Source organism: Myotis daubentonii, chromosome 11 (assembly GCF_963259705.1).
Source record: "Myotis daubentonii chromosome 11, mMyoDau2.1, whole genome shotgun sequence".
In the NCBI taxonomy this organism is placed as follows: domain Eukaryota; kingdom Metazoa; phylum Chordata; class Mammalia; order Chiroptera; family Vespertilionidae; genus Myotis; species Myotis daubentonii.
The window spans coordinates 77366794-77389535 of NC_081850.1; the positions used below are offsets into that span (position 1 = coordinate 77366794).

Here is a 22742-nt window from a genome sequence, read left to right on the forward strand (position 1 = left end):
GCTTGAGCACATGTTGACTTGAGCTCCTGAGAGGAGGCTGGAGACATGTGACCCCAAGGAGCAAGGACCATAAAAACATAAAACCGTAAGCATCTGAGACATCTAGTCCCTCCAGCCCCCAGTGCCGCCGTGTGAATGGCTCTGCGACATTTCCCGCTGAGGAGACCTCACTGCCATGGAGAGCTGGAAGTGCCCCCTTTCCGGTCCTGGTCGCCTCCCTGCGTGGTCCTGGCTGGCTCTGGACCTGCTCCCAGCCTCGTTCCTCCATGGCAGCCCTGGGGGACTGGGGACAGGGTGTGCGCCTCTCCAGGTAACACCTCCGCTCTGTGTTTAATCCAGTATTTCTTGCGTGTGCATGGCTGAAGGTTTTGCTTTGGAAGAAATGACTGCAAACAGCTGGGTTGTTAGAGGCTTGTGGGAGTGAGGTGATAGAAGTGGATCCCAAGGGCTGGCCAACATGGGAATCTAATCCTTCCCTGATTCGCTGAGGTGCAGAATGGCCACACGCTAGAGTAGGGGGATCAGAGAATTCTGTCCCCACATGAGCTCGAAGGCTGTGGGTCAGGCCCCGTGGTCCACACAACCTTGACGTTCAGTAAACGTGGCCTTACCCGAGATACAAGGCAGAAGCAAACCAACCTCTGGAGGAAGGAGCCTCCATCCTAGACTTCAGTCATTCGTGTGAGTAGTTAAGTTGCAGTGAAGAGAATGTAGGTAAAGACGGCCAAGAGGGCACGACAGCGTGTGGAGAACCAGCGGAAAACGGGCCACGGAAACAAGCCTGCCAGTGCCTCGTGCTGGAAGATCAGCCACAGACTAAATGTTGTGTGTTTTTTTAAAAAAATATATTTTGTTGATTTTTTACAGAGAGGAAGGGAGAGGGATAGAGAGTCAGAAACATCGATGAGAGAGAAACATCAACCAGCTGCCTCCTCACACCCCTACTGGGGATGTGCCTGCAACCCAGGTACATGCCCTTGACCGGAATCGAACCTGGGACCTTTTCAGTCCGCAGGCTGACGCTCTATCCACTGAGCCAAACAGGCCACAGCTAAATGTTGTGTTTTAAAGACACAAAAGACAAACTTGAAAATGTCTGCAGGGCTGAGAAACTCTAAGGTGAACCCTGCAAGACTTGTAAGTGGATCAAAATGGAAAAATCCAATCGCTGAAAAGCAAGCTGAGCTCAACAGGTAGGTTTCAGTTGAAAAGTAAACTGCACGACAGGGCAGGACCAGAGTGGAGAGGAAAGGGCTGGGAGCCCTGAATGTCCCCGAGTCCCAGCTACACTCACTGCTTTCACCTCGATGGACACCCCCAACTTCTTTTCCTGTTGGTCACAATGTCTTGCACGCTCCAGCTCCTAAGGGTCTGGAATGTCCACTCTTCTCCACCTCCGCAACCCCTCTGGGTCCCGTCCCCCCTCTCCCTGCCTGGAGGCTGCAAAGCTCCCCCACGGTCAGGCGCCCTCCAACCCCTGGGCATCGTCCTACATGCCGTCCTCCGGGTCTCGGACAAAGCACCAGCCGTCAACGCGGCCTCTGTGGCCCCGTCTAGCCCTCACCCCCTTCGCAGGCTTCGCTACAGGCCTGCCCTTGCTTCTGGCCACTTTCCCCATGAAGAGCCAAAGTCAAGTTCATGCCAATCTGGATAGACAAACAGGGGATCTAGGTAAGAGCCAAATCTTTAATCATTTGTTTATTACATGTTCACATTTCAAGTAATGTGTTGCACAAAATATATTACTTTAGAACAGTTCTTTTTCGCTCATAAAAAAAAAAAAAATCAAGTTCTTCATCTGCATCACTGGCATCAGGGTCTTGTCCCTGGCCCACCTCTGGGCCAGCTGACCGGATTCTCCAGGTCCACAGGCTGAGCGGTTTGAGGCCCAGCAGCACTTTCTGGATTTCCCAGGTGATGCGGTCCCTGGGAATGTTACCCCAGGCCCCGAGTGCCCGCTGGCATCACGCTGAGACAGCGGATTAAGAAAACCCTGTAGGTGTGTCATCTCCCCAGTCCTTCCCGTGTGTCCAGAGACCCTGAGCACCTGCTTGTCCACACCCAGCACTCCCAAGAGTAAGGCACCGTCACGTCCTCGGGAGTAGTTGCTAAAGGTCTTCATTTCCTTGCCTTTCCCTCCCCACGTGCCACCAGGGACCTCTAGGCCGGCACCTCACACTGACGGTTTGCTTCAGGTGCTAACTGCCTTTCCCCGTGAACTTTCGGCGCTAAGGAGTTGAGTAAGCCTTCATACGAGACCTGTCACACCCAAGGGCAAGGGCATGCCCTCACTTCTGAAGCAGAGTTTGGGGAAACCCTGCCTTATGTTCAGACCTGTGTGGTTCTTAGAACTTGAGTTGTGGGAGTTGAGGTGTCTGTGCAGTGCCCATGGCCTGGCTCACTCTGCCCGCCTCCCCCAGCACTCACCAACGCCTGCTGCGGGCCCCCACTTCCTGGGGCTCCCAGGAGCCCCCAGAGGGAGCAGCATCACCCCCACTGTACAGATGAGGACAGCAGGCTGTGCACTGTCATGGTCTTTTCCTGGTCTTCCCACTCTGGCCCAGGAAAGGGCACCCTACCCCCTTCTCCTGGCATCACTCCACCCTGCCGGCCTTGCTGGGGGGCGGTTGAGAAACGGCCAGGCCCAGGGCAACACCCACTCCCCCATGGTGTGGGTTCTGCCTCCTGCTCCCTGGGGCTTCGGGCAGGTGGCACACCCTCTCACCCGCACTGGAGAGGGAGGGCACTGAGTCCCCACCTGTGGCTGTGGGAGATTTGGTGGGACCAGCAGGCCCAACACGGGTCAGTTCGACTCAGTGCCCTAGTCCAGCCAGCACCTTCCTGTGCCTTCCAGGCCCGTGTCCACCCATGGCCTCCCCTTCTCCACCCCTGCCCTGGTCATCTGGGCGGGCGTGATGTGGGGCTGGGGGCTTGGCTACAGGGGCTCCCGATACCCTGACCTGAGGTATGGCTTCTGGGACTCTGTTCTGCTGTTCAGTGGCCTGGTGACTAACCTCTCTGTGCCTGTTTTCTCATCTGAAAAAAGGAGAAAACCACAGGCCCCATCCTCTGTCACTGTCCCGGGTCAGCCAGGCCAAGAAGCCCCCTGAGAGGCTCCATCGGCTCTCCCACCTGCACCCGCGTCTGCTCTGGTTTTCACGTGCCTCAGGGCCAGAGTGTCCCCTGGAGTGAGAGACTGACTTTGGCAAGACACCCAGCTTCTGCCAGGTGCCTGGGGTTGGGGACAGGCGGGTTTAGGGTTCTGATCAGGTGGTCGTGTGATCTGGGGCATCACTCCTGTTGGGCTCAGTGGGGGCTGCAGGATGAGGCCTTAGGCCCTGGTGTCGGCCACACCTGGCCCACCAGACCGGGGCCTGCAGGGTCCTACTTCCCTGGGAGAACTGTCCCCACCATATGCCCACGGTACTGGAGAGGCCCGAGGCCCGGGCAGGTGGGAGTTGTCTGAGAACGGGGCCTGCAATCTGGTGCCTGAGGACACCTCCTCTTGGCTCCTCGGGGTCCTGGGGCCATGGCTGCTTGGACACCAGCTCCCAGGCAGGGAAAGCCGGGAGGGGGCCCGGTGCCCCCCCACCTGCCTGCCTCCGCAGCTGGAACGCCTCTTCACCAAGACATTTTCCCTTTATTAATTGCCTCGCGTGGTACTATTATACAACCAGGAACACTGTTCAGCCATATTCTCCACGAGTACGGCAGTCCTGTGGGAGATGCCCCGTCCCCAGTCCGCCTCGCACCCTGGCCTCGGCCGTGGGGAGGCCTGGAGTCCCCCACTCCAGATAGTCCTGTCTTCAGGCCTTTGGGCGTTTGAGAATTGGAGTACGGATCAGCCCAGATGGCAGGGACTGGCCAGAGCTGAGCTATCAGAGGACTTCCCAGGCTCACTGGTGGGGATGGAGTTGACTGGTTCCTTTCCCAGAGGAAGGCTGCTCTGGGCGATACATGGGGCACCTGGGCCTCCGTCCTGCTCAGCCTCTGAGCACAGCCCATGATGCTGGGGATGGCCCGTGGAAGGCACTGGGCGTGGGCCTGCGGGCCCTGGGGGAGTCCACCCTGGCTTGGTCACATCTGTGGGGCCCAGGGGTAGAGGGACAAAGGGGAGCCCTGGTGGGGGGCCCATCTGAAGTGGTTTGGCTGTGGCAGGGGCAGGAGGGGCACGGCTCAGAGCTTGGCCCGGGGGTGGCTCTGCAGCAGCTCGCGCATGTCCAGGAGCGCCTTCTCCAGGTAGTGCGCCATGCGGGCAGCGTTGGTCTCGGCACAGCTGTTGTAGGCCGACACCGAGAAGTTGATGTGCGACTCCATGGGGTTATAGCAAACGCCATAGCCGTCTGGGACCACAGGCCCAAAGAACATGACGCAGTCTGTCTTGGAGGGGACCTGGGGGTGGCACAGGACTCAGGCACTCTCCCCACCCACAGGTCCCTCCAGCTCCTCAGTGCACCAGCCTGCCTTCCCATGGCTGCTCCTGCCCTGCTCTGCCTGACACCTTTCCTCTTCTCCTTCGGACAGGTGATCCCTCTGTCCTTCCGTGTGCAGTTCCGGTGTCACGCTCCAGGGGGCCTCCTCTACTGCTCCCTCCTCGGGACTTCCCTGACCCCTAGCCCTTCCTGTGCTGCCAGCCTACACTGAGAGCCCCTGGGGAGGGATGGTGCAGTCCCTGCTGTGCCCCAGTACCCAGCACAGGCTGGCACGGAGCACACGTTCCTTCCTTCGTGTCTGACCGTGAATGAATGAAGCCGATTCTCCCCTGGGGGGTCCCCAACTCCTCAGCCTGAGCTGTAGTGAACCCCTGACCCGGCCCCTCTGCCAGAACTCAGCCGCTTCGCAGTGGCCTCTGGGGGCCTGTGTGGGCCACGCCTCCACCGAGGTCTGACCACGTTCTAATCTAGACCTTGGCTCTCGTCAGTGCAGCCTTTCTGCTCCAGCTCCGGTGGGTTCTGTTCCACCCCACCCCACCCCAGAGCACCCAGGGCAGTGGCAGGGAGCCAGAGGGCAGGGGTCCCGGGGGCTCGGGCAGTGGCCCACCTGGCTGGTGGAGAGGTTGAAGTGCATGGCGATGGCGTAGGAGGTGTCCATGAAGATGTCAGGCATGCTCACCAGGTCCTCGATGGCCTGCAGCTTCAGGCCCAGCAGGTGCCGGTCCATGGCCTCCCCGCGGATGGCCTGCAGAGGGGGCCCTGTCAGGAGCGGGGCTGCGGGGCCACAGGGCGCTGCTGAAGCCTGTGGCAGCCACACCTCTTCCGTCCACTGGCCCCTCAGACCCCTGAGACCAGAGCAGCCGAGCAGGAAAGCCCTCACTTCAGAGATGGGGAAACTGAGGCCCAGGGGTCTGCCAGGGAGGCAGGATTTAAGAGCACAGGCCTGGAGCTGGGTGGCTTAGCCCCTCCTGGCTCTGGGACGTTGGCACATAAACATCTTGGAACCTCAGTGCCTTCATCTGTAAAATGGGGACGGTCACTGAACTCCCCTGTAGGGTGGCTGTGAGACCTAAAGGGACCTCTGTGTGTAACATGGGCAGAGCCTGGCACACAGGTGCTCAGAGGCAGGGCCAGCACGGGAATCCAGGCCTCCCGCTGCCAACTGCAGCCTGAGCTGTCACATGGCGGAACCCTGCTGTCGGCCGCTGTGTGTGCCCTCAGCATCCTGGCTCCATGACACAAGATCCAGAAGCTCACCTGGAACCTGGGGCCAGGGCAGTCACTGGGCCCGCCTCAGTGTCTCCAACTTTAAAATGGGGATGTACAGCCTTGCTCCAGGCGCCCCAGGGCTCAGGGGAGGGGTCGCTCAAGCTGAGAGTGAGCAGCTGTTTGCTGCAGGAGTGGACAGGCAGGTGGGAGATGCCAAGCTCATAGGGCTCACTCACCCGGTTGGTGTAGGCGCGGTGGGCGTCCACGGCCTTCCGCAGCAGCTCCACCTTCTGATGCTCCTGTGGGGTGAGGTGAGGGAGCTGAAGCACTGCCCCTTCCCTGTTCCTGCCCCATCGCAGGAGCCCGCTCCCACCAGCACTACATTCCGAGAAGAGGAAGTGGAGCTACCATCACTCTAGGGCAGATGCTCACTGCTGATGAGTGAGTGAATGAAAGCTCCCTTTTCTCTTGGGCTGCCAGGAAGCTCAGAGCTAAATCCATAGCTCTACCTTCTCTTATACTCCCAGTGCCCACCATAGGGCTGGAACACAGTAGGTGCTCAATCAATGTGTGTTGACAGAGTGAACAGGGAGGGAGATGGCTCAGGCCCAGCTCACCCACCCGCCCCCTGAACCTCTCACCGTCACATTGGAGTCGTCCATGGCTTTGACAAAGGTCAGTGACTCCGTGGATGCTGAGCGGATGGTGTCAGTACGGCCCAGGTGAAACATGCGCAGGGAGGCGCTTTCGTACGTGGCACAAGCCTGCCCGTAGACCCTGGGTGGAAACGGGGCTGAGCACATCCCACCTCTGCCCCCGGGTCTCCACCTGCCTTCCTGGCGGGCAGGGGGCTCACCTGTAGTAGGCCAGCTGCAGCGCCATCTGGATGAAGGCGTCGGGGCTCAGCTTCTCTGACTTGGGGAAGTCCTTCCCAAAGTGGTGGAACACGGTCACAATCATGTCCAGGTCCTGGATCATGCTGGGGGTTGGGGACAAGGCAGGTGAGGAGCAGGCACCTGGCAGCCCTGCCAACCCCCGCGAGGAGGTCTCAGAACCAGCTGGGTTCCGTGACAGACCTGGAACAAAGCCTGCCAGACTCCGGGGGCCTGGCCCCCACCCAGCGCCCGGCGCTCACATGCTAAGATTCTGCTTGGCCTTCTCAATGTCGTTCTTGATTTCGGGGGTGATGTTGAACCGCAGCTTCTTGGGCATGGGCAGGGGTACCATGGGAGACCGCACGACCTCAGCCTTCTTCCTGCGGGACATGGGCTCGGGCTCATGCTGGTGCTGGGGGAGCCTGGGCCCATCCTTGGGGGGTTGGGTGGGTAGGATGGATCCCTAAAGCTGGAGGGGGCCAGCCCAGAGAGACGCCTGGAGTTTTTCTGAGATCACCTCCAGCTTTCAGGTGGCCAAAGGAGGAGGCCTAGAGAGGGGACGGGACTTGGCCAAGGCCATGCAGCCGGGAAGTGGCAGAGCCGGGATGCAAACCCACGCCTCCTCTGGCTCCTTGGAAGAAACATTCTCAGGCCTAGGGAAATGCCACCCCCCACAGGGCAGTCTGTTCCCGTGTGTCACGTCACCAGGGCCTGGGGAGACGGGGGAGGCTGGGGAACCACACTCACGTGTACTCGATGACGTGGTCCACGAGGGTGATGATGGGCGGCCCCTCTGCTGCTGCGTGCTCGTAAATGAGCCCACAGGAGCCATCTTCTGCCACAATGAACTGTGGAGGGGGAGGGGGCCTGTGAACCCGTCCCTGGAGCCCCTCTTTGGTTGGTCCCAGAGGAAGCCACCTCAGGAGTTACACTGACTTATTACAATTATTAATAAGAGCTAACACCCATCGGGGTCCGTGGACCCCCCTAGGCCACCCCATGCTGGTACGCCTCGCTGAGTCCCCGTAACTCTTCTACCCGGGAGTCCTCCCACAGCCCCATTTTACAGGTGCAGAGAGGGAAAGTCATGGCCAAACTGCGCCTCTGTGCCTGGCCTCTGAGGTGCTGCAGGGGGTGTTGGGGTGACAGCAGTTTCTGGGCCAGGCCCAGTAATGACAGGCTGACTGCTGGGTAATTACAGCCTCGATGACTTCCATCTGTTTACCAGCCAGGAGGCCAGGACGCGCGGGACAGGAAGTCCCGAGGCTGCAGGGGACCGAGTGTGGGTGTGTGTCTGGGGGGCTGCCGGTCCTCACCTGCAGCGTCTTGTCGAACCAGCGGTTGCCGCTGTTGAGCTTGCTGCCGCCCCCGTGCAGCATCTGGCCGGCCACCTGGCTGCGGTACATGTCTTCTGAGACGCGAGGTATGACTGCGTCCAGGCACACGGTGAAGATGCTCTTCTGGATGGAGCGCACCGACTCCCGGTTCACCTTGTCTGCAGGCCGCATGGCGGAGGGGGCACAAAACGGGGGTGTCAGGCCTGGGGCGGCCGGGCCTCCAGAACGTTCCGGAGTGCTGGGACGGGCTTCAGAGCTTCACACTCAACAGGGCCCTGCAGCCCCGCAGCCCCTGTGAGGAGCGCCCAGTGCCTGGCCCACTTTAGAAACAGGCAGATCCCACCCAGGTCCCTGACTCAACACGGGGTTTGGGGGGACTGACGGCAGACGGGGCTCCTCAGCCAGGGGACTTAGACTGTCATCCCACTTGCTCCTTAATATGGGGAAACAAATCTGGTCCAGCTGTTTCCCGAGCTGAGAGGACTCGGTGAGAAGCGTGCCGCCTGGGCCTGGTGTGGGCAGAGCCTGGGCTGCGGGCCTGGCCCCCCCCCCTCCCCCCGCCGCGGGCACCTTTGATGAGGGTGTTGTAGGCCTTGGCCCAGGAGTTGCGGTGGTTGGAGGTGAGGATGCCCACGGGCTCTTTGTTGGTCTGCAGCGACGAGTTCCAGATCTTCTCCAGCTGCACGAAGAGCTGGTCCGAGGTGAGGGGCGTCCCGTCGCTGTGGTACACGTCCAGCTCAAAGAACTGTCCGGGTGCAGGCGGGCGGGGAGGGGGCTGGTGACGACCTCAGACCCCGCAGTCACGTCCCACCCCCACCGCCTCCTGGCCCGGGCAGCCCAGAGGCCACAGTGAGCGCTGTCCTGGCCCAGCTGAGAGGACGGTCAGGCCAGGGGTGAGGGCGGAGGAGGATGTCCCCGCATTGTTCTCCCCAGGCGGGGCAGGCCAAGGCCCCTCTTGGCGTCCCTGAGGCTGGAGCCTAGCTGGGCGCCCAGTGGAGATGCCCAGAGCATGCCTGTTCCTGGGGCTCAGGGGCATGTGTGGGGGCCCTGCCCCTCCTCCCCTGCACGTGGGCCCACCCACCTGGTAGTTGTGCACCACTGTGATGTGCATGGGCGGCTTCTTGGTCTTGCTGAAGTTGATGACCGAGTCCTGCTTGGGGCCTGGCACGCGGCAGGAGGACAGGATCTGATAGTACTGGTTCATGCACAGCGGCTTCCCGCCCAGGTACTCCACGGGAAGGGTCTCGCTGTGGGGCAGGGGGACAGTGAGGGGCCGCTGGGCAAGCACAAAGGGAGAAGGGAGGAGGGAGCGGCTGGGGGCCGGGCAGAGCTGAGTCAGGGTTTACAGCAGTGGCCGGCTGCCCTCCTCGTGTCCCTACTTCCCCCGGACCTCCGCAGGGCTGCCCGCTGGGCTGGGGCAGGAGGCCTGCCGTGAGTCACCCTGGAAACTCCCTTCCCCTCTCTGGGCTTTTGTTTGCCAAGGGGGCGATGACCTCCGGGGCCTCTCGGGACAGGGTCACCAGGAGGAAGTCCCAGCAGCTGGAGCAGGACCCAGGCATCCCAATCCCGAGGCTCTGTCTCCCCATTCCCCACAGAGGCGGGGCCAACAGGAAGTGAGAGCAACTGAGCTCTGGCCCGCCCAGCACCCCAGGGCTTGGGTCAAGCTGGAGTGACTGTCAATTAGGCGGGCAGGGTAGGGGCGGGCTGGACTGCTCACTTGTCAACCATGGCCTTGAAATCCAGCACACCCTCGATGAATTTGGCAGCAAACCTAGAGGGAACGATCAGAGATCAGCAGGGGTGTGGACTCCCTGAGGACAGCCCCAGGTCAGGGACGCCTGCGGGGTGAAGGGAGCCACCGATTGCTTCACCCTCGAGCAGGGCTTGCAGAAGCTGAAGGAGTGGGTCTGTGTTCAAGTTCCAGCTCGCCCTTCTGAGCCTGCTTTCTCGCAACCTCTAGAGGGAGATGCGAGGGCTCAGGGGGAAACTGCTGGCCAAGAAGTGCCGGCAAGATTTAGGTGCTGAGGCACAGCAGCCTGAGCGTGGCTGGGTTCCACCCACAGGGCTCGAGCCCCAAACCACAGTTGGGAGTCTGGAAGGAGGACACTCTTCCCTCAGGAACCAGCTACGGAGGGACCCGGGACCCCAGGGGAGCAGGAGTGTGAATGGGAGGGCAGTTGCTCGAGGCGGCCCCTCCCCTAGGTCTCTACCTGCTCTGGGCCTCTGTGTCTCCCAGGCCACCTCTCCTACTGGCTTTCCTCCCTGAACTGTGTGGGCTACACCAACCATGTCCAGCGCCTGGGCTGCCCCTGGCCCCCAATATGGGGGCCACCATCGGGAGTTCCTGGGCCTGAACCCCCAGACCTTCCCGGGTGCCCTGGTGCCTTTAAGAGAAGCAGGTGGTGGCCACAGCGGCTGGTGCTTGGGCAGGAGATGCTTGTCACTGGTATTTTTATCTCTGGTCGGACTGGAACAGAGGCCAGGGCAAGTGACATGGCCGAATGTGGAAAAGGGGACTGTGTACAAAGGTCGTCCCTGTGGCCAGAGGCGAGAGGGAAGGAGGGTGAAGTGCCAGAACTGGGGTGGGGGGTGGCCCCAGGTTTAGGGACAGGGAGGGGACACAGTCCACGGTGTGGTGGTGAACAGCAGTGAAGCTTTGGAGCCGGGAAGACCCTGCTCCCTGTCCCAGCTCAGCCAATACTGAAAGTGATCTTGGGCAGGCCCCTCCCTGCTCTGAGCCTCAGTTTCCCCATCTGTAAAGGAGGAATGACACTCCCTACTTCATCAGGTATGTGTGGGGATGAAAGATAATGAGCAGGACTGGGGCCCCTCCAACCTCCTGGAGGAAGTGGTCCTCGGGGCCTTGGAAATGCCCAGGAGCCTTGCCCCGCCCCTCCTGGCCCTGCCCCGGCCGCAGCCACTCACCGGAGTTGTCCCTGCAGATCCACAAAGTCCTGCCTGGGCAGCACGAGGCCGGGGCTGGAGTAGATGACCAGGGGCTGGCGGAACTGGAGGTAGGCCGTCTTGAGCCACCACTCGGACAGCTGGGGAAAGGACCAGAACCTGTCAGGAGGGGTGGGGTGGGGGGGGACGGACTCGGTGACCCTTCCCCCCAGGGCGAGGCGACTCTCTGCCCACTCTGAGCACAGGTTCTTAAAGTGAATATTCAGGCCCAGAACCCCCGCCCCCACCCCCACCAGCAGCGTCCCATCATCTCCCCTGAGCCGGAGCCCATCAGCGAGAGCAGTCAGACCCCGGCCAAGGAGAAGACGTGGGAGGAAAAAAGGCTGGCAGGAGACCTGGGGCGGGGGAAAGAGGCAGAAATGTGAGTCATGTTTCTTTCTCTTTTTAAAAAAATATATTGTTATTGATTTCAGAGAGGAAGGGAGAGAGAGAGAGAGAGGGAAATATCAATGATGAGAGAGAATCATTGATCGGCTGCCTCCTACACGCCCCACACTGGGGATCGAGCCTGCAATCCAGGCACGTGCCCTGACCAGGAATTGAACCATGACCTCCTGGTTCATAGGTCGACGCTCAACCACTGAACCACGCTGAATCATGTTTCATCATCTTACAAATTTTGGCCAATGATTTTTACTACTTTTAGAAATAGTAAAAATGTATGTCTGATAGATAGAAAAGACTAGAAAAATATAGGAAAAGGAAGTCCGTGAATGAGTTTCTGCTCATCCCAGTGGGCATTCTCCAGGAAAGCAGGGGCCCAGGGTTCAATGGCAAACGGAGATCCTGGTCCCCAGTGGCCTCAGTTTTGTTGGTGTCAGACTGGGCAGTGGACACTCCTTGGATCTCAAGGTCAGGCAATCTGGGGAAGCCACTAGTGACACAACGTGGGCTGCACCAGTGGGTGAGCATTGCCCCTCTGGGGACCTACGTGGACATGGTGAAGGCTCCCGTCCTGGGGCCGTCGGCTCCCAGGGGACTGTCACCCTTGAGCCTATGTGCTTGACTGCAACACTGTCCGCCCTACCCCCCTTCCAGGGGCCTGCCCAGTGCGCCTCTCTGGGTGGTCCTTTCCTCCCTGGAGGCCGCCCCCGCTGTGCTGCCTCGCCCCATCCCCAAGAGCAGTGGGCAGGATGTGCCTCTTGACCAGACTCCCCCTGGGAAACGGCCGCCTGTGGCACCAGGCCATTAGCCTCGGGCCCTTGGCAAGGGGCGAGGGGTGTGACGTGCTCAGGTTGCACAGAATGCCAGCGGGGGTTTGGAGGAACTGCAGGGTAAAAAGAAAGTTACACACCGCTGGGCCCCAGACTCAGCTCCTGATTCCGGAGTCCAAGGCCCTGAGCTGCCCAGGCTCAGGACAGCCACCCACCAGCTGAAGACTCCTGCCTCCTCTGTGTAGCCCCCACTTCCACCTGCACCCCTCAGAGCACCTCCTCCTTATGGGGCTTTCTGTGGCTCTCCTACAGACCTGCCTCTCCCTCATCATCCCTTTCTCCGGAAGTCCTCCTCTCCCCCGCCCCCCTACATAGTTGCTTTAGGTCAGGACTGTCCCCCCTCCCAGCAGCCCAATCAACAAGTACCACTGGCACCAAGACATACTCTGGACCTAATGACTTCCCACCCTCTCCCTGCCAGCATCTCCTTCGGGGTGACGGCACCAGCCCTCCCACCGCCTCCTGCTCCCACTCTTCTTCCCTCCCAGCGCCAGGGCGGTCATGCTACACTTTAGGTTAAGGTATAAGATGCATACAGAAGAGTGCACGCAGCCTCAACGTACACACATTTCCACAAGGTGAGCGCGCCTGCGTGACCGACCGAGACACAGACCCCTGCTTGAAGCCAGCCCGCAGCCTCTTCCCACTGAGCTCAAGTCCAAGTTCCTTCTGTTTGCAGCCCTCCCTCCCACCCTGGCACTCCACTCCAGCCTCTGTCTGTTCCTGGATTCACCTGCCTTTGCTGGTGCTATTCCGTCTGTCACAGACCCCACACCACCTCCTCCCTGCCTTCCCTACCACTCAGAATAAAGACGCTGCCATTCCCCACCCCTCTTTCTCATCACCCTTTTAAAAAAATTAAAAATGTTTTCATTGATTTGAGAGAGAACTGGGAATTGAACCAGTGACCTCTTGGTGCTCAACCAACTGAGCACACCGGCCAGGGCACATCAGCCTTTTTCATTTCTACGGAAATGACCTTGACCACTCACGGGTCTTGTTTAATCACCCCTCTCCCCTTCCTGCTTGGATGTCAGCTCTTCAAGGCATCGACTGTCTCTTTCTTGCTCACCCAGCACTCTGCCTAGTGCCAGGCACAGAGCAAGTTCCCATGAAACTGTGGCGCCAGCGAATGCACCAGAGCGGCGGGTGTTGGAAGCGTCTGTGTGCGGCCGGGGCAGACCTCACTGGAGGACTCTCACACGACCCACGGCCTCGGGGGCCCCGTTCCCTTCAGCCCTCGTGGGTCGGTTCTTACTCACCCAGTTCTCCATCTTCTTGGCCCTGCGCTCCAGCCCCTTCTGCAGGCGCTCTCCCACGCCCCCTGCAGCCTGGAACTCTTCCACCAGCTTCTTGGTGTGGGCCCATTCCTCCTCGCTCACGATGGGCTGCAGGGTCTTCAGGTAGTGGTCCAGGGTCTGCTGGAGCGGGGGCACGGGCAGCCGTGGCAGAGACTCCTGGTGTGCCTTGAAGCGGCTGGCGACCTTCGTCAGGGAGGAGGGCTTGAGGAAGCCCAGCGGCTTCACCTGCAGGCAGCAGAACATCCTGCTCATTCTCCCACCAGCTCTGGGAGGCCTGGGAATGCCAAGCTGAGTCCTGAGCATTTAAGTGCCCATCTCTGGGATCAGAGACAGCCTCTTGGGTGGTGCCAGCCCTGGCTTCCCAGCCCTCGAGCTATAGGCGTCTCCATCTCTCTGGGGCTTGGAGATGCAGGTGTGGACACGGCGGGTGGGGTGTGGCCACTGATCTTGCCAAGGCTCCGGGGAACCAAGTCAGGATGAATGGCACCTGCTGGGGGTGGCAGAGGTCAGAGGGACCTCTCACCTGTCTGAAGGCACAGGGCCCCGCCTTTCTCACTTGGGGATTATGAGCCAGCCAGCAGTGAGGTGACTGCCCCCTCCCAGAGCTCCCCACCTCCTTTTCTCCCACCCTGGCCAGGCTGAGAAACAGGAGGGAAGAAGAAAAAATCAGAGAGAGCCAGATGATTACAGCACTTTTGGATGAGGGGGAAGCCACAGGTTTCCCCCTGTCTGTGGGATGGGATGGGGGTGGCATGGAGGCAGCGCTGGGACAAGAAAGAGCTGAGTGGCCTGGCAAGGAGGGTGAGAGTTGGCAGAGAGAGAGAGTCCGGCAGAGAGAGAGAGAGAGACAGGAGGGTCTGGGGCTATTGGCGGCAGGAGGCAGGCAAGAGGCAGAGGCTCTGTTCCGTACCTTCTCTTTCTGCTGCCCGTCCTCCATGGCAGGACTGAGGTTCTGAGCCCTGTCTGTCTGCCTTGGGCTGGATGCCTAAGCCTAACTGTGCTACCCAGTGGGCGAGCGGAACCTAGCAAGAGGCAGCCACTTGCCTGGGCTGGAACGAGAAGACAAGAGCCAAGATTCAGGGGGGGGGGGCGGGGGGGGGGCGGGAGGCAGAGGTGGCAGTGGCGATGGCTGTGGTGGCATCTGGGATTGTGGCGATGGCCGCAACCCTAGCTTCCAGAAGTGGGGGGATGGGGAGCAGGTGAGAGGGCCGGGGGTGGGCACTGGAGTAGGAGTAACCCTGGAAAACTTCCTCCTTTCTTCTCTGGGTGGGCCCAGAGCCAGGGAGACAGGCCAAGAGGTATTAAAAAATCCACCTGCTAGAATCTGTAGGTCTGTTTGATGAAGGAACACTTGGCTGGAGGGCAGAAACGGATGAGCTGCTAAGTATACCACAGCCCTGAAATCGGGGTACTAGAGAGCAGAGTGGACTGTGGCCACTGGAGCCCTGCCCATCCTGCTTCCCCCTCGGGAGTCCTTCTAGGCCGCCCTCCCACGGAAGCCTGGTTCTCTCGCGCTGTTGCTCCTCCGGCTGGGGGCCAAGAGTGGGGGACTTGAGGTGCTAAAAACAAACCAAAGGACGCTGGCTCTGGGGTTGGACTAGATTTGGGTCGCCAGGTCGAGGGGATTCTGGCCAAGTCTCTCCTCGCCTCAGTTTCTCCAGCAGGAAAGCAGCAGGTCACCCAGTAGGTCCCGGAGGGTGACCCGGAGGCTGTTTGAGGGATGGGGACACAGCTCAGGTGGCAAGAGTGAGGTGGAGCCCTGAGGTCCTGGAAGAGCCTCTAGGCCAGAAGCCAGTGGCCGGGGACTGTCAGTTCTGGGGCTCGCATGTCTGTTTGAATGATCTTCTTGGCAAAGACAGAGGGAGATGCAAACAAAGATAGGCTTGGATTAGAGAGTAAAGGAATCCGAACCAGGGTACTGCTGCGTCTTGCTCCAGGCTGCCCACTGGGGAGGACTGGGGGGTCTGTGTGGACAGGCCGGGGAGGGCCTGGAGGAGAGGGAGGGCACGGGGCTGCCACCTGCCACCTCCTGCCAGCTCTCGGGACTTTCTGGGCAGCCCAGTTTGATGCCTCCACGTGAGTTTCTCTGGCTACAGACACCCCCCGGGGACCATTTGAGACGTCCAAGGAAGCTGACCAGCTGGATGGGGTTGGAGAAGTGGCTCTGGCCTGGGCACAGCCGGCTTGGGCTGAGCGTGCAAAGGGTGTGTGAGTCAGAGAACAACAGTGACAGACTCCATGCCAGCCTGCCCCCGCAGGGGCTCCAGGTCTAAGGGTGGGGGTGCTGCCTGGAGCCAGGTGCCACTTCTTCCCCGGGTCGTTGAAATGTCGCGCTACAGGACCTGGGTTCCACCCAGCCTCTGACCTTGAACCTCAGTCTCGTCCGCGGCCAACCCGGGGAAGCCCACCCGCCGATCCCACCCCCGCGCTGCAGGCCAGGCCGACGGGGCCTCCGGCAGCCTGTGGACCCGGTTCCCCATTCGGGCGCAGCTGCAGGGCTGGCCCGGCCCGCCCGCGCCGTCCGGGGCCCGCCAAGCCCCGCCAGGCCGGGCTCCCGGCCGCACTCACCACGGTCCTGACCGCGAATGCCAACATCTCCGCGGCCGGCCCGCGGGCTCACAGTCCGCCGCCGGGCAAAGTCCGCGCCGCCGCCGCCGCAGTGGCTGGGTCCCGCTAGGGCCTCCGGGCCAAGGTCGCCGAGTCACCGCCGCCAGCGGTCCGGGCAGCCCCGCGCCCACCCACCGGGCCGGGCGGGTGGCGGGCTGGCGGCGGGGGAGGAGGGCTCCAGGCGCGGTCAACGGCCAGTTCCGAGCCCGAGAGGCTGGTCGCGAGCGCGGGGCGGGGCGGGAGCGCGGGGCGGGGCGGAGCCAGAGCGCGGGGGGGGGGGCGGGAGCGCGGGGCGGGGCGGAGCCAGAGCGCGGGGCGGGGCGGAGCCAGAGCGCGGGGGCGGAGAGTGGGGCGGGGCCAGAGCGCGGGGCGGGGCGGGGCGGGGCGTGGTCAGCAGTCGGGGGGACGCCGCGAGGCGCTGGACCCGGGAGGGGGGTCCTGCGCGCTCCCTCCCCACCCCGGGTGCCGTCCCCTCCTTTGGAGGCAGTGGTGCCACCCCTCTCAGTCCGCTCGGTGTCCTGGAGCGCTGCCCTCCGAGTGGTAGGGAAGCACAGCCATGCTGACAGGGCAATGTCTTCCAGGGTCCCTCGGGGCAGGGGTAGGGGCAGGGCCACGCACGAAGGTGACAGGTGGGGACCGCCCCGCAAAAGCATGGCCGCCGCGCCGGCCTCCGCCCGCCCCGCAAAAGCATGGCCGCCGCGCTCCCAGGGCCGGGCGGGCGGTTGTCGCGCCGGGAGGCGAGCCGGCCGTTGGTGCGCATGCTCCGGGCGCCCCGCGCCGACATGGCCGCCGCCTCCCGGGCTGCGCCGCCGCCGGAGCCGGCCGTTGCTGGGCATGCTCCCTGAGCGCCCCGCACCGACATGGCGGTTGTCTCCGCGGGGGTGACTGTAATTCTCGGCTGTCGGTGGTAGCCGGCCGGCGCGCATTGCTCCCCAAAAGCTCTGAGCGCGGGGCAGGGAGGGGTGGGTGCGGAGTGCCAGGTACGGGCTGCGGGCGTCGGGGCCGGTTCCTGGCAGAGGAAGATGGCCGAGGGCGAGCGGCAGGCGCCGCCAGGTATGGTGCGCCGGCCGGTCGGGCCGCGGCGGGGGCGCGGGGGCGAGGAAGGGGTGTGGTGGGGGCTCGGCCGGGAGGGTCGGGAGGTGGGGGACCTCGAGGGGGCGGGGGTGATGGGCGCCGAGGAGGAGGTAGCGTTGAGGGGCCTGGCAGGAGGGCAAGAACCCAGGGCCGCGGCGAAGGCTGGCGGGTGGGGCGCCACCCCGGGTCTTGGGGAGCCCGGGCTGCCGGAGGGTCCGGTGGGCCACGCCTCGGCGGGAGCGGGGCCTGTCCACGCCCGGGCTGCTCGGACCCAGGTCACCCTCCTCCGGCGGGGAGGATGCATGGACGGGGCTGCCCTCGTTAGGCGACCCTGCTCAGCGGGAGGGGTGCCCCGTGGGCTGGGCCTGCTGGACCCCATCCCCAGCTGGACCCCATCCCCACGCCGGCCCCTCGCACCCCCACTCCTCCCTCCCTCTGGGAGGCCGGCCTCGGGAGTTTCGGTGGCTGAGAATTTATTGAGAGAAACCGCTCTCGGTCGCCTAAACCACTCATTTAAAAAGGCTGGTTGTGCAAGGAGATGCGCCTCTCCCTGGCGTCACCATCTGTGACTTTTATTTGCACCGCGGCCTCTTTCAAGTTCACTCGAGTAGCTGGGGGTGGAAGATAGAGGCCTGCAGCCTGGAGAACGGCCCGGGGGTGGGGGTGGGGGTGCTGCTGACACCCCTCACCCCCACCTTGAGCTAAGAAGACTTTTAAAATTATGTCAGGAGCAAATAGGTTAGCCAAACACACAGCTAGGGTTTGGAAAGCATCTGCTATTCCTTCCACCCTGTCTTACATTTTGTGATCCCTGGGAAGGTCTCAGAAATGTTCAAGATCAAGAGTCCCTCCCCTACAAGCCTCCCACCGCTGCAAAAAAACAAAAAGAACGAAAACAAAGGGGAATAAAGACCTGGGTGTGATCTCCTAGGGCATGCAACCAGACATTGTTTAACGCAAAACTTCTGTGCGTGTGCCCTTAGAGCAGGGGTGGGGAACCTTTTTCCTGCTGAGGGCCATTGGATGTTTAGAACGTCATTTAAGGCAGCGGTTCTCAACCTGTGGGTCGCGACCCCTTTGGCGGTCGAACGACCCTTTCACAGGGGTCGCCTAAGACCATCCTGCATATCAGATATTTACATGACAATTCATAACAGTAGCAACATGACAGTTATGAAGTAGCAACGAAAATAATTTTATGGTTGGGTCACAACATGAGGAACTGTATTTAAAGGGCCAGAAGGTTGAGAACCACTGATAGGGGCCATACACACTAATCAGCTTAAAAATTAGCCTGCTCTGTGTGGCCAAACATTTAATTAACTCACCCCTGATGGCTAGGCAGGGCCGGACCAAATGATTTCCGGGACCTTATACAGTCCCCCGGCTGAGGCCCCCCCCTCGCCCCCCCACCCCCCCTCCAGCTGCCTCAGAAGTTCTGGTAATGGCATCGGGAGATAGAAGGCATTCTCAATAAGAATTCCCCGTGAGATGTGTCCCTGAAGACGGGTGGTGGGTGAGGGAGAGAACCTGTGCGTGAAGGAGATGCAGGCCCGGGAGGGCAACGGTGGCTGGAGGACCCAGGCTCCCGGCGTGCGGCCCTTCTTGGAAGTTTGAAGCGGGGCGTTTTGGGACAAGTGGGGTGAACTCCTTCCCTCGGTGTAGTGTGAACACCTGGGCTTCTGGAGGAACCCAGACCTCCCTCTGCGGGCAAGTCCCAGCCCCTGTGAGCCGGTTTCCTTAGTTCTTAAACCTGAGACTACGCCTGCATAGGGCTGCCGTGTGTGTCCACAGAGGATGTGGGCAGCGCCTGGGACATGGCAGTTAAGTCAGGGTGGGTTCCTGTGAGTCTTCTCCAAGGTGGTACAAGTTGAGCACGTGGACTGGTTCCCAAGTGGTAGATGATGCTACATTACACTTTCGGGGGGCGGGGGCGGTTAGGGACATCTCTAACACTTTGGATGTTTCCATCTTATACTGAGAGGCTTTAGGGGATCCAACTGTCCGGTGGTCCCTTTGTCAGAGGCAGAACCTTGAGGCTGGAGAGACTGTGGGTCTCACTTCATTTGTCGCAGGCGTGTGTCGGAAGGCTTGCTTTTCTGACTTGGGATTTTGTGTTCTGGCAACGTGTGTGTTGCATCAGTGATTTGTTGCAATGCTTCCTATAGGGTAACCTTTCCCCTGGTAACAGGGCCTGGCCTGGAGGTTTTCCTGTCTGTGAAACAATGTCAGGGGGACTGTCCCCTTGCAGGGAATAGCTCTCCCATGTACAGAAGGGCTCTGTTCCCAAATATTGCAGGTTGATTATTTGGAACGTGGAGCACATTTCCCCATAAAGACAATGTGGTTGGGTTACTAGCCTGACCTACAAAGCTTTCTATTTAGCATCTTAGAGTAGCAGTTTACTAATCGGAGGGGGTCTCAATGTTGGGTCCTCGGAACAGGGCTTGCAGAACAGGTGGGAGGAGGAAGAGAGTTTCCGGTCTCTTTCTCGGGCCCTGGTTTGGATTCGGATTAGGTAGAGGTTTGCTTTGCTCTTATCTCAGGTTCCCTAGCCTACTCCTTAGGTCCCCTGGGCTTCTCCCTCAACAACTGACACCTTGTTTTCCTTGCAGAGAAGGGAAAGTCAGGAGGCCAGTGGGTTTGGTTTAAATACTCTGTCCTGGGAGTCTGTGTCTGGTTTACACTGGGGCTTGGGTGTTGGAGTCTTGGTTTAAAAGTGTGTGTGTGTGTGTTGGGAAGGGTTTCTATTTATTTGTTTGCTTTTTCATTTTCTTTGTCAAGATTCTTCGGAGGAGACCCCTCCAGCCACTCAGAACTTTATCATTCCGAAAAAGGAGATCCACACGGTTCCGGACATGGGTAAATGGAAGCGTTCTCAGGTACCAGTGGGGTCTACCCTGCAGGGTCAGAGCTAAGAGGAGAAACTGGGGCTTTTTCAGAGACACTGGTTTTCTGGACAAGATGGGCTGTGAGCTCCTGACCCTCACGCCCTTGGAGCCAGAGCTCTTAGAAGCTAGGAAGAGAGGTGACAGAGGAGATGACTGTCCCTCCCGTCAGGGGCAGTGGGAAGATCTCTGGGGGCCGGGGCCGGAGTAACCCTACAGAGTTGTGCTCCTGGTTCTCATACACCATCGCCTCTTGAGAGTTGTATTGGCTGAACATGAGTGTCCCAAATGAAGGAGTGTGTTACGTGATTCCTGGTTACAAGTAACAGCAAGCTGGGGAGCAGTGTATCAAAGGGAGAGGAGGTTATTACATGAAAACCGAGGCCAGGGAAGTGACTGAGCCTAAAAATACCTGGGAACTGGGGCCCAGAGCACTCTTGGGCAGACCAGCTTTCTGTGCTGCAGAAGATAACAGCGTGTCCCTCCCGGCTGTGGTCAGGCTGCGGAAAGATTGGGACTGAGAAAAAGAAAGCCAATTTCACATTCCCAGGGAAGGCCTTGGGCCAGCTCCAGCCAGGTGCCGGCCTGGCCTGGTCAGCTGGGGTGGGGAGTGTCCCTTGTAGAGAAGGGGCAGGCTTGGGGTCTTGGCAAGCTTGGCAAGTTTCCGGTGAGGAGTCTGCTGTGCTTACACTGCTCTAGGCCAGTGGCCGGCAAACTCATTCGTCAACAGAGCCAAATATCAACAGTACAGCGATTGAAATTTCTTTTGAGAGCCACATTTTTTAAACTTAAACTATATAGGTAGGTACATTGTTATTAACTTAATTAGGGTCCTCCTATGGCTTAGGAAGAGCCACACTCAAGGGGCCAAAGAGCCGCATGTGGCTCGCGAGCCGCAGTTTGCCGACCACGGGTCTAGGCCACAGGTTGGCAAACGATGCCTGCCAGACGAAGCTGGCTCTCCGCCTGTTTCTGTAAATACAGTTTTGTTGGCGCACAGCCGCGCTCGTCCATGTGCCTGTTATCCGGGCTGCTGTCACATGACGGGCAGAGCTGTGTGGTCCAGGGAGCCTGAAGCACTTACTGTCTGGCCCGTTGTCGGCAAAGTGTGCCCGTCCTGCTCGAGGCACCAACGTATTAGGGAAGTGTTGGTCACTTTCTCTCCTGATGTGCATGCTGACCGATGCTCTTGCGATGATGACGACGATGGTGGTGGTGGTGGCATCTGTAGAGACTGTACACAGTCACCTTCGTCAGAATGTCTTGAGTTTTAGTCACCAAGAGACTCGGACCCACATAGGAGCAGGGACTGTGGAGGATGCCCCTGCCCCTTGCTCCCGCCTCTCCTTGCATCCCAGTGTGCTTTGCAGGGGCAGTTGTGGGCACTGCCACAGTCAGGATGAGGGCTCAGGCTTGCCCTGGGCCGGGGGAGTTGCTTTAGGTGCTGTCCCCCACTCCCGCCTGCAGTCATTCCTAGGCTGGCAAGAGGATCTGCTATAGAACACCCCTCTAGACACTGAGGGGTGGGTTCTCAGGACGCATCTGGGGCTGGTACCATTTAGGCTTAGATAAGGAGGAAGGAAGAAGGCGAGGGGCAGAGGGATGATGAAGAAACAAGACTGAGCAGTCCCTTGTTCCCAGGAACCGCCCCTCCAGGGGCCTGTGCCTCAGTGCTATTTACCCCCAGGCTGGGTGCACCCTGCAGCCCAACAGGGACGAGCGTGCCCAGCGGGACCCGGGGATGGGTGCTGAGAGGCCCGGCCATGGGCAGAAGACACTTCTCCTGGGAGCGGGCATTGCACCCAGGCAGACAGCCGGTGGGGAACCATCTGGAATATGAGCAGGGAGAGGGCCCTGGGTGGGTTCCTTGGGCTCCTGGTGGTGTAGTACAGTGGAGTTTGGTTGGCTGGGTCCGGCTCCACATCTACTGAGATCTTGGTCTTAGGAGACGTTGGGCAAGTCACTCTCCTGAAGCCTTGGTTTTCTCCCCTGTAGAATGGGGTCAGTGATAGTGCTAGCTCCTGGGCTGTTGTGTAAAGAAACTGCCGGAAGCAAGAGTGAGCACACAGTAAATTCTGGCTGGAGGCCCAGGTGTCATTGGCTTGCCAGTGGTGTGGGATGGAGGGGGAGGGTGGGGTATTTGACATTATCTTTCTACTGCTCCTGCTACCTGGTTGGGAGCCAGGGGCAGCTTGGAGCATTTTGGTAACTGGGAGCAGCTGGGGTGTAGAGAGAGTGGGGGTCTGACAGCCCTTTCCACATCCCACTGTCCTCCTCCCCTGTTTGGTAGGCATACGCCGACTACATCGGATTCATCCTTACCCTCAACGAAGGTGTGAAGGGGAAGAAGCTGACCTTCGAGTACAAAGTCTCTGAGGTAGGCATGGGCAGGGTGCCTGCTGTGGCAGGGCCTTCCAGAAATAGCTCCATGGAGTCCCGTGTGCTCATTGCCCACAGCGGGGCCAGTGCAGAAAATCACATCATTCAAACACAGGTGCAGTTGACATTTTTGTATCTGTACTTCTCACACTTTTTAAAATCTGTGAATAGAAAATTGGATCGAGGTAAAGATGCCATTTTATAGCCTGCATTTTTGCTAACTGGTATGTTTATATACATTTTAAGTCAAAAGAGATCACAAAAGAAGTAACCGTGCTCACTGAAGAGATTACTGAGAAACGTGTGTAACGTTAGCCCTGGCCTCTTGCTATCTTCCCTCTCATAGCTGACCGTTAACAGCTGGGGGAGTGTCATCCAGACCTGCCCTGTGAGCTCGTCCCCTCCTGTCATGGGAATGGCTGCCTCACTGAGCCATGCCCTCATTGGTTTAAACAGTCCCC

At 60.1% G+C, this 22742-nt stretch overlaps 2 protein-coding genes across 5 annotated transcripts in view; one reads left to right on the forward strand and one right to left on the reverse strand.

Annotated features, from left to right (window-relative positions):
• Positions 1-3620: 3620 nt before the first annotated feature.
• Positions 3621-16172, reverse strand: CRAT (carnitine O-acetyltransferase). 3 transcript variants are annotated; one of them, XR_009447746.1, is made up of 15 exons: positions 15902-16172; positions 13295-13558; positions 10780-10898; positions 9572-9625; positions 8936-9101; positions 8425-8599; positions 7834-8012; positions 7265-7365; positions 6778-6897; positions 6499-6621; positions 6284-6419; positions 5879-5941; positions 5041-5178; positions 4109-4392; positions 3621-4068 (listed from the first exon to the last, which is right to left on the reverse strand). XR_009447746.1 is itself a non-coding variant. In XM_059658272.1 (15 exons), exons 2-15 carry the CDS (start codon positions 14268-14270, stop codon positions 4177-4179), a joined length of 1881 nt encoding a protein of 626 aa, XP_059514255.1. In that variant the 5' UTR covers positions 14271-14382; positions 15902-16172; the 3' UTR covers positions 3621-4176. The 3 variants fall into 3 exon arrangements, 2 of the variants coding, with proteins under 2 accessions (XP_059514255.1, XP_059514254.1); XM_059658272.1 differs by adding an exon at positions 14244-14382 and having other exon boundaries at positions 3621-4392; XM_059658271.1 differs by having other exon boundaries at positions 3621-4392.
• A 522-nt stretch (positions 16173-16694) lies between these two features.
• Positions 16695-22742, forward strand: part of PTPA (protein phosphatase 2 phosphatase activator) — a 31206-nt gene continuing 25158 nt past the window's right edge. Inside the window, exons 1-3 of one of the 2 annotated variants that reach the window (XM_059658273.1) lie at positions 16697-16993; positions 19799-19896; positions 22193-22279. In XM_059658273.1, the coding sequence (XP_059514256.1) occupies positions 16963-16993; positions 19799-19896; positions 22193-22279 (216 nt within the window). In that variant the 5' untranslated portion in view covers positions 16697-16962. Of the gene's footprint in view, positions 16994-19798; positions 19897-22192; positions 22280-22742 lie in introns of both variants that reach the window. The other variant, XM_059658274.1, reaches the window with a different exon arrangement.

What these genes read in the sequence shown, in the direction of transcription:
- CRAT (XM_059658271.1), bottom strand. Translation starts at nt 15,928, where the DNA reads ATGTTGGCATTCGCGGTCAGGACCGTG. An exon ending in TGGACGACTCCAATGTGACG is followed by an intron (nt 5,942 to 6,283) that starts GTGAGAGGTTCA and finishes CTCACCCCACAG; the next exon opens with GAGCATCAGAAGGTGGAGCT. An exon ending in TCAACCTCTCCACCAGCCAG is followed by an intron (nt 4,393 to 5,040) that starts GTGGGCCACTGC and finishes TGCCACCCCCAG; the next exon opens with GTCCCCTCCAAGACAGACTG.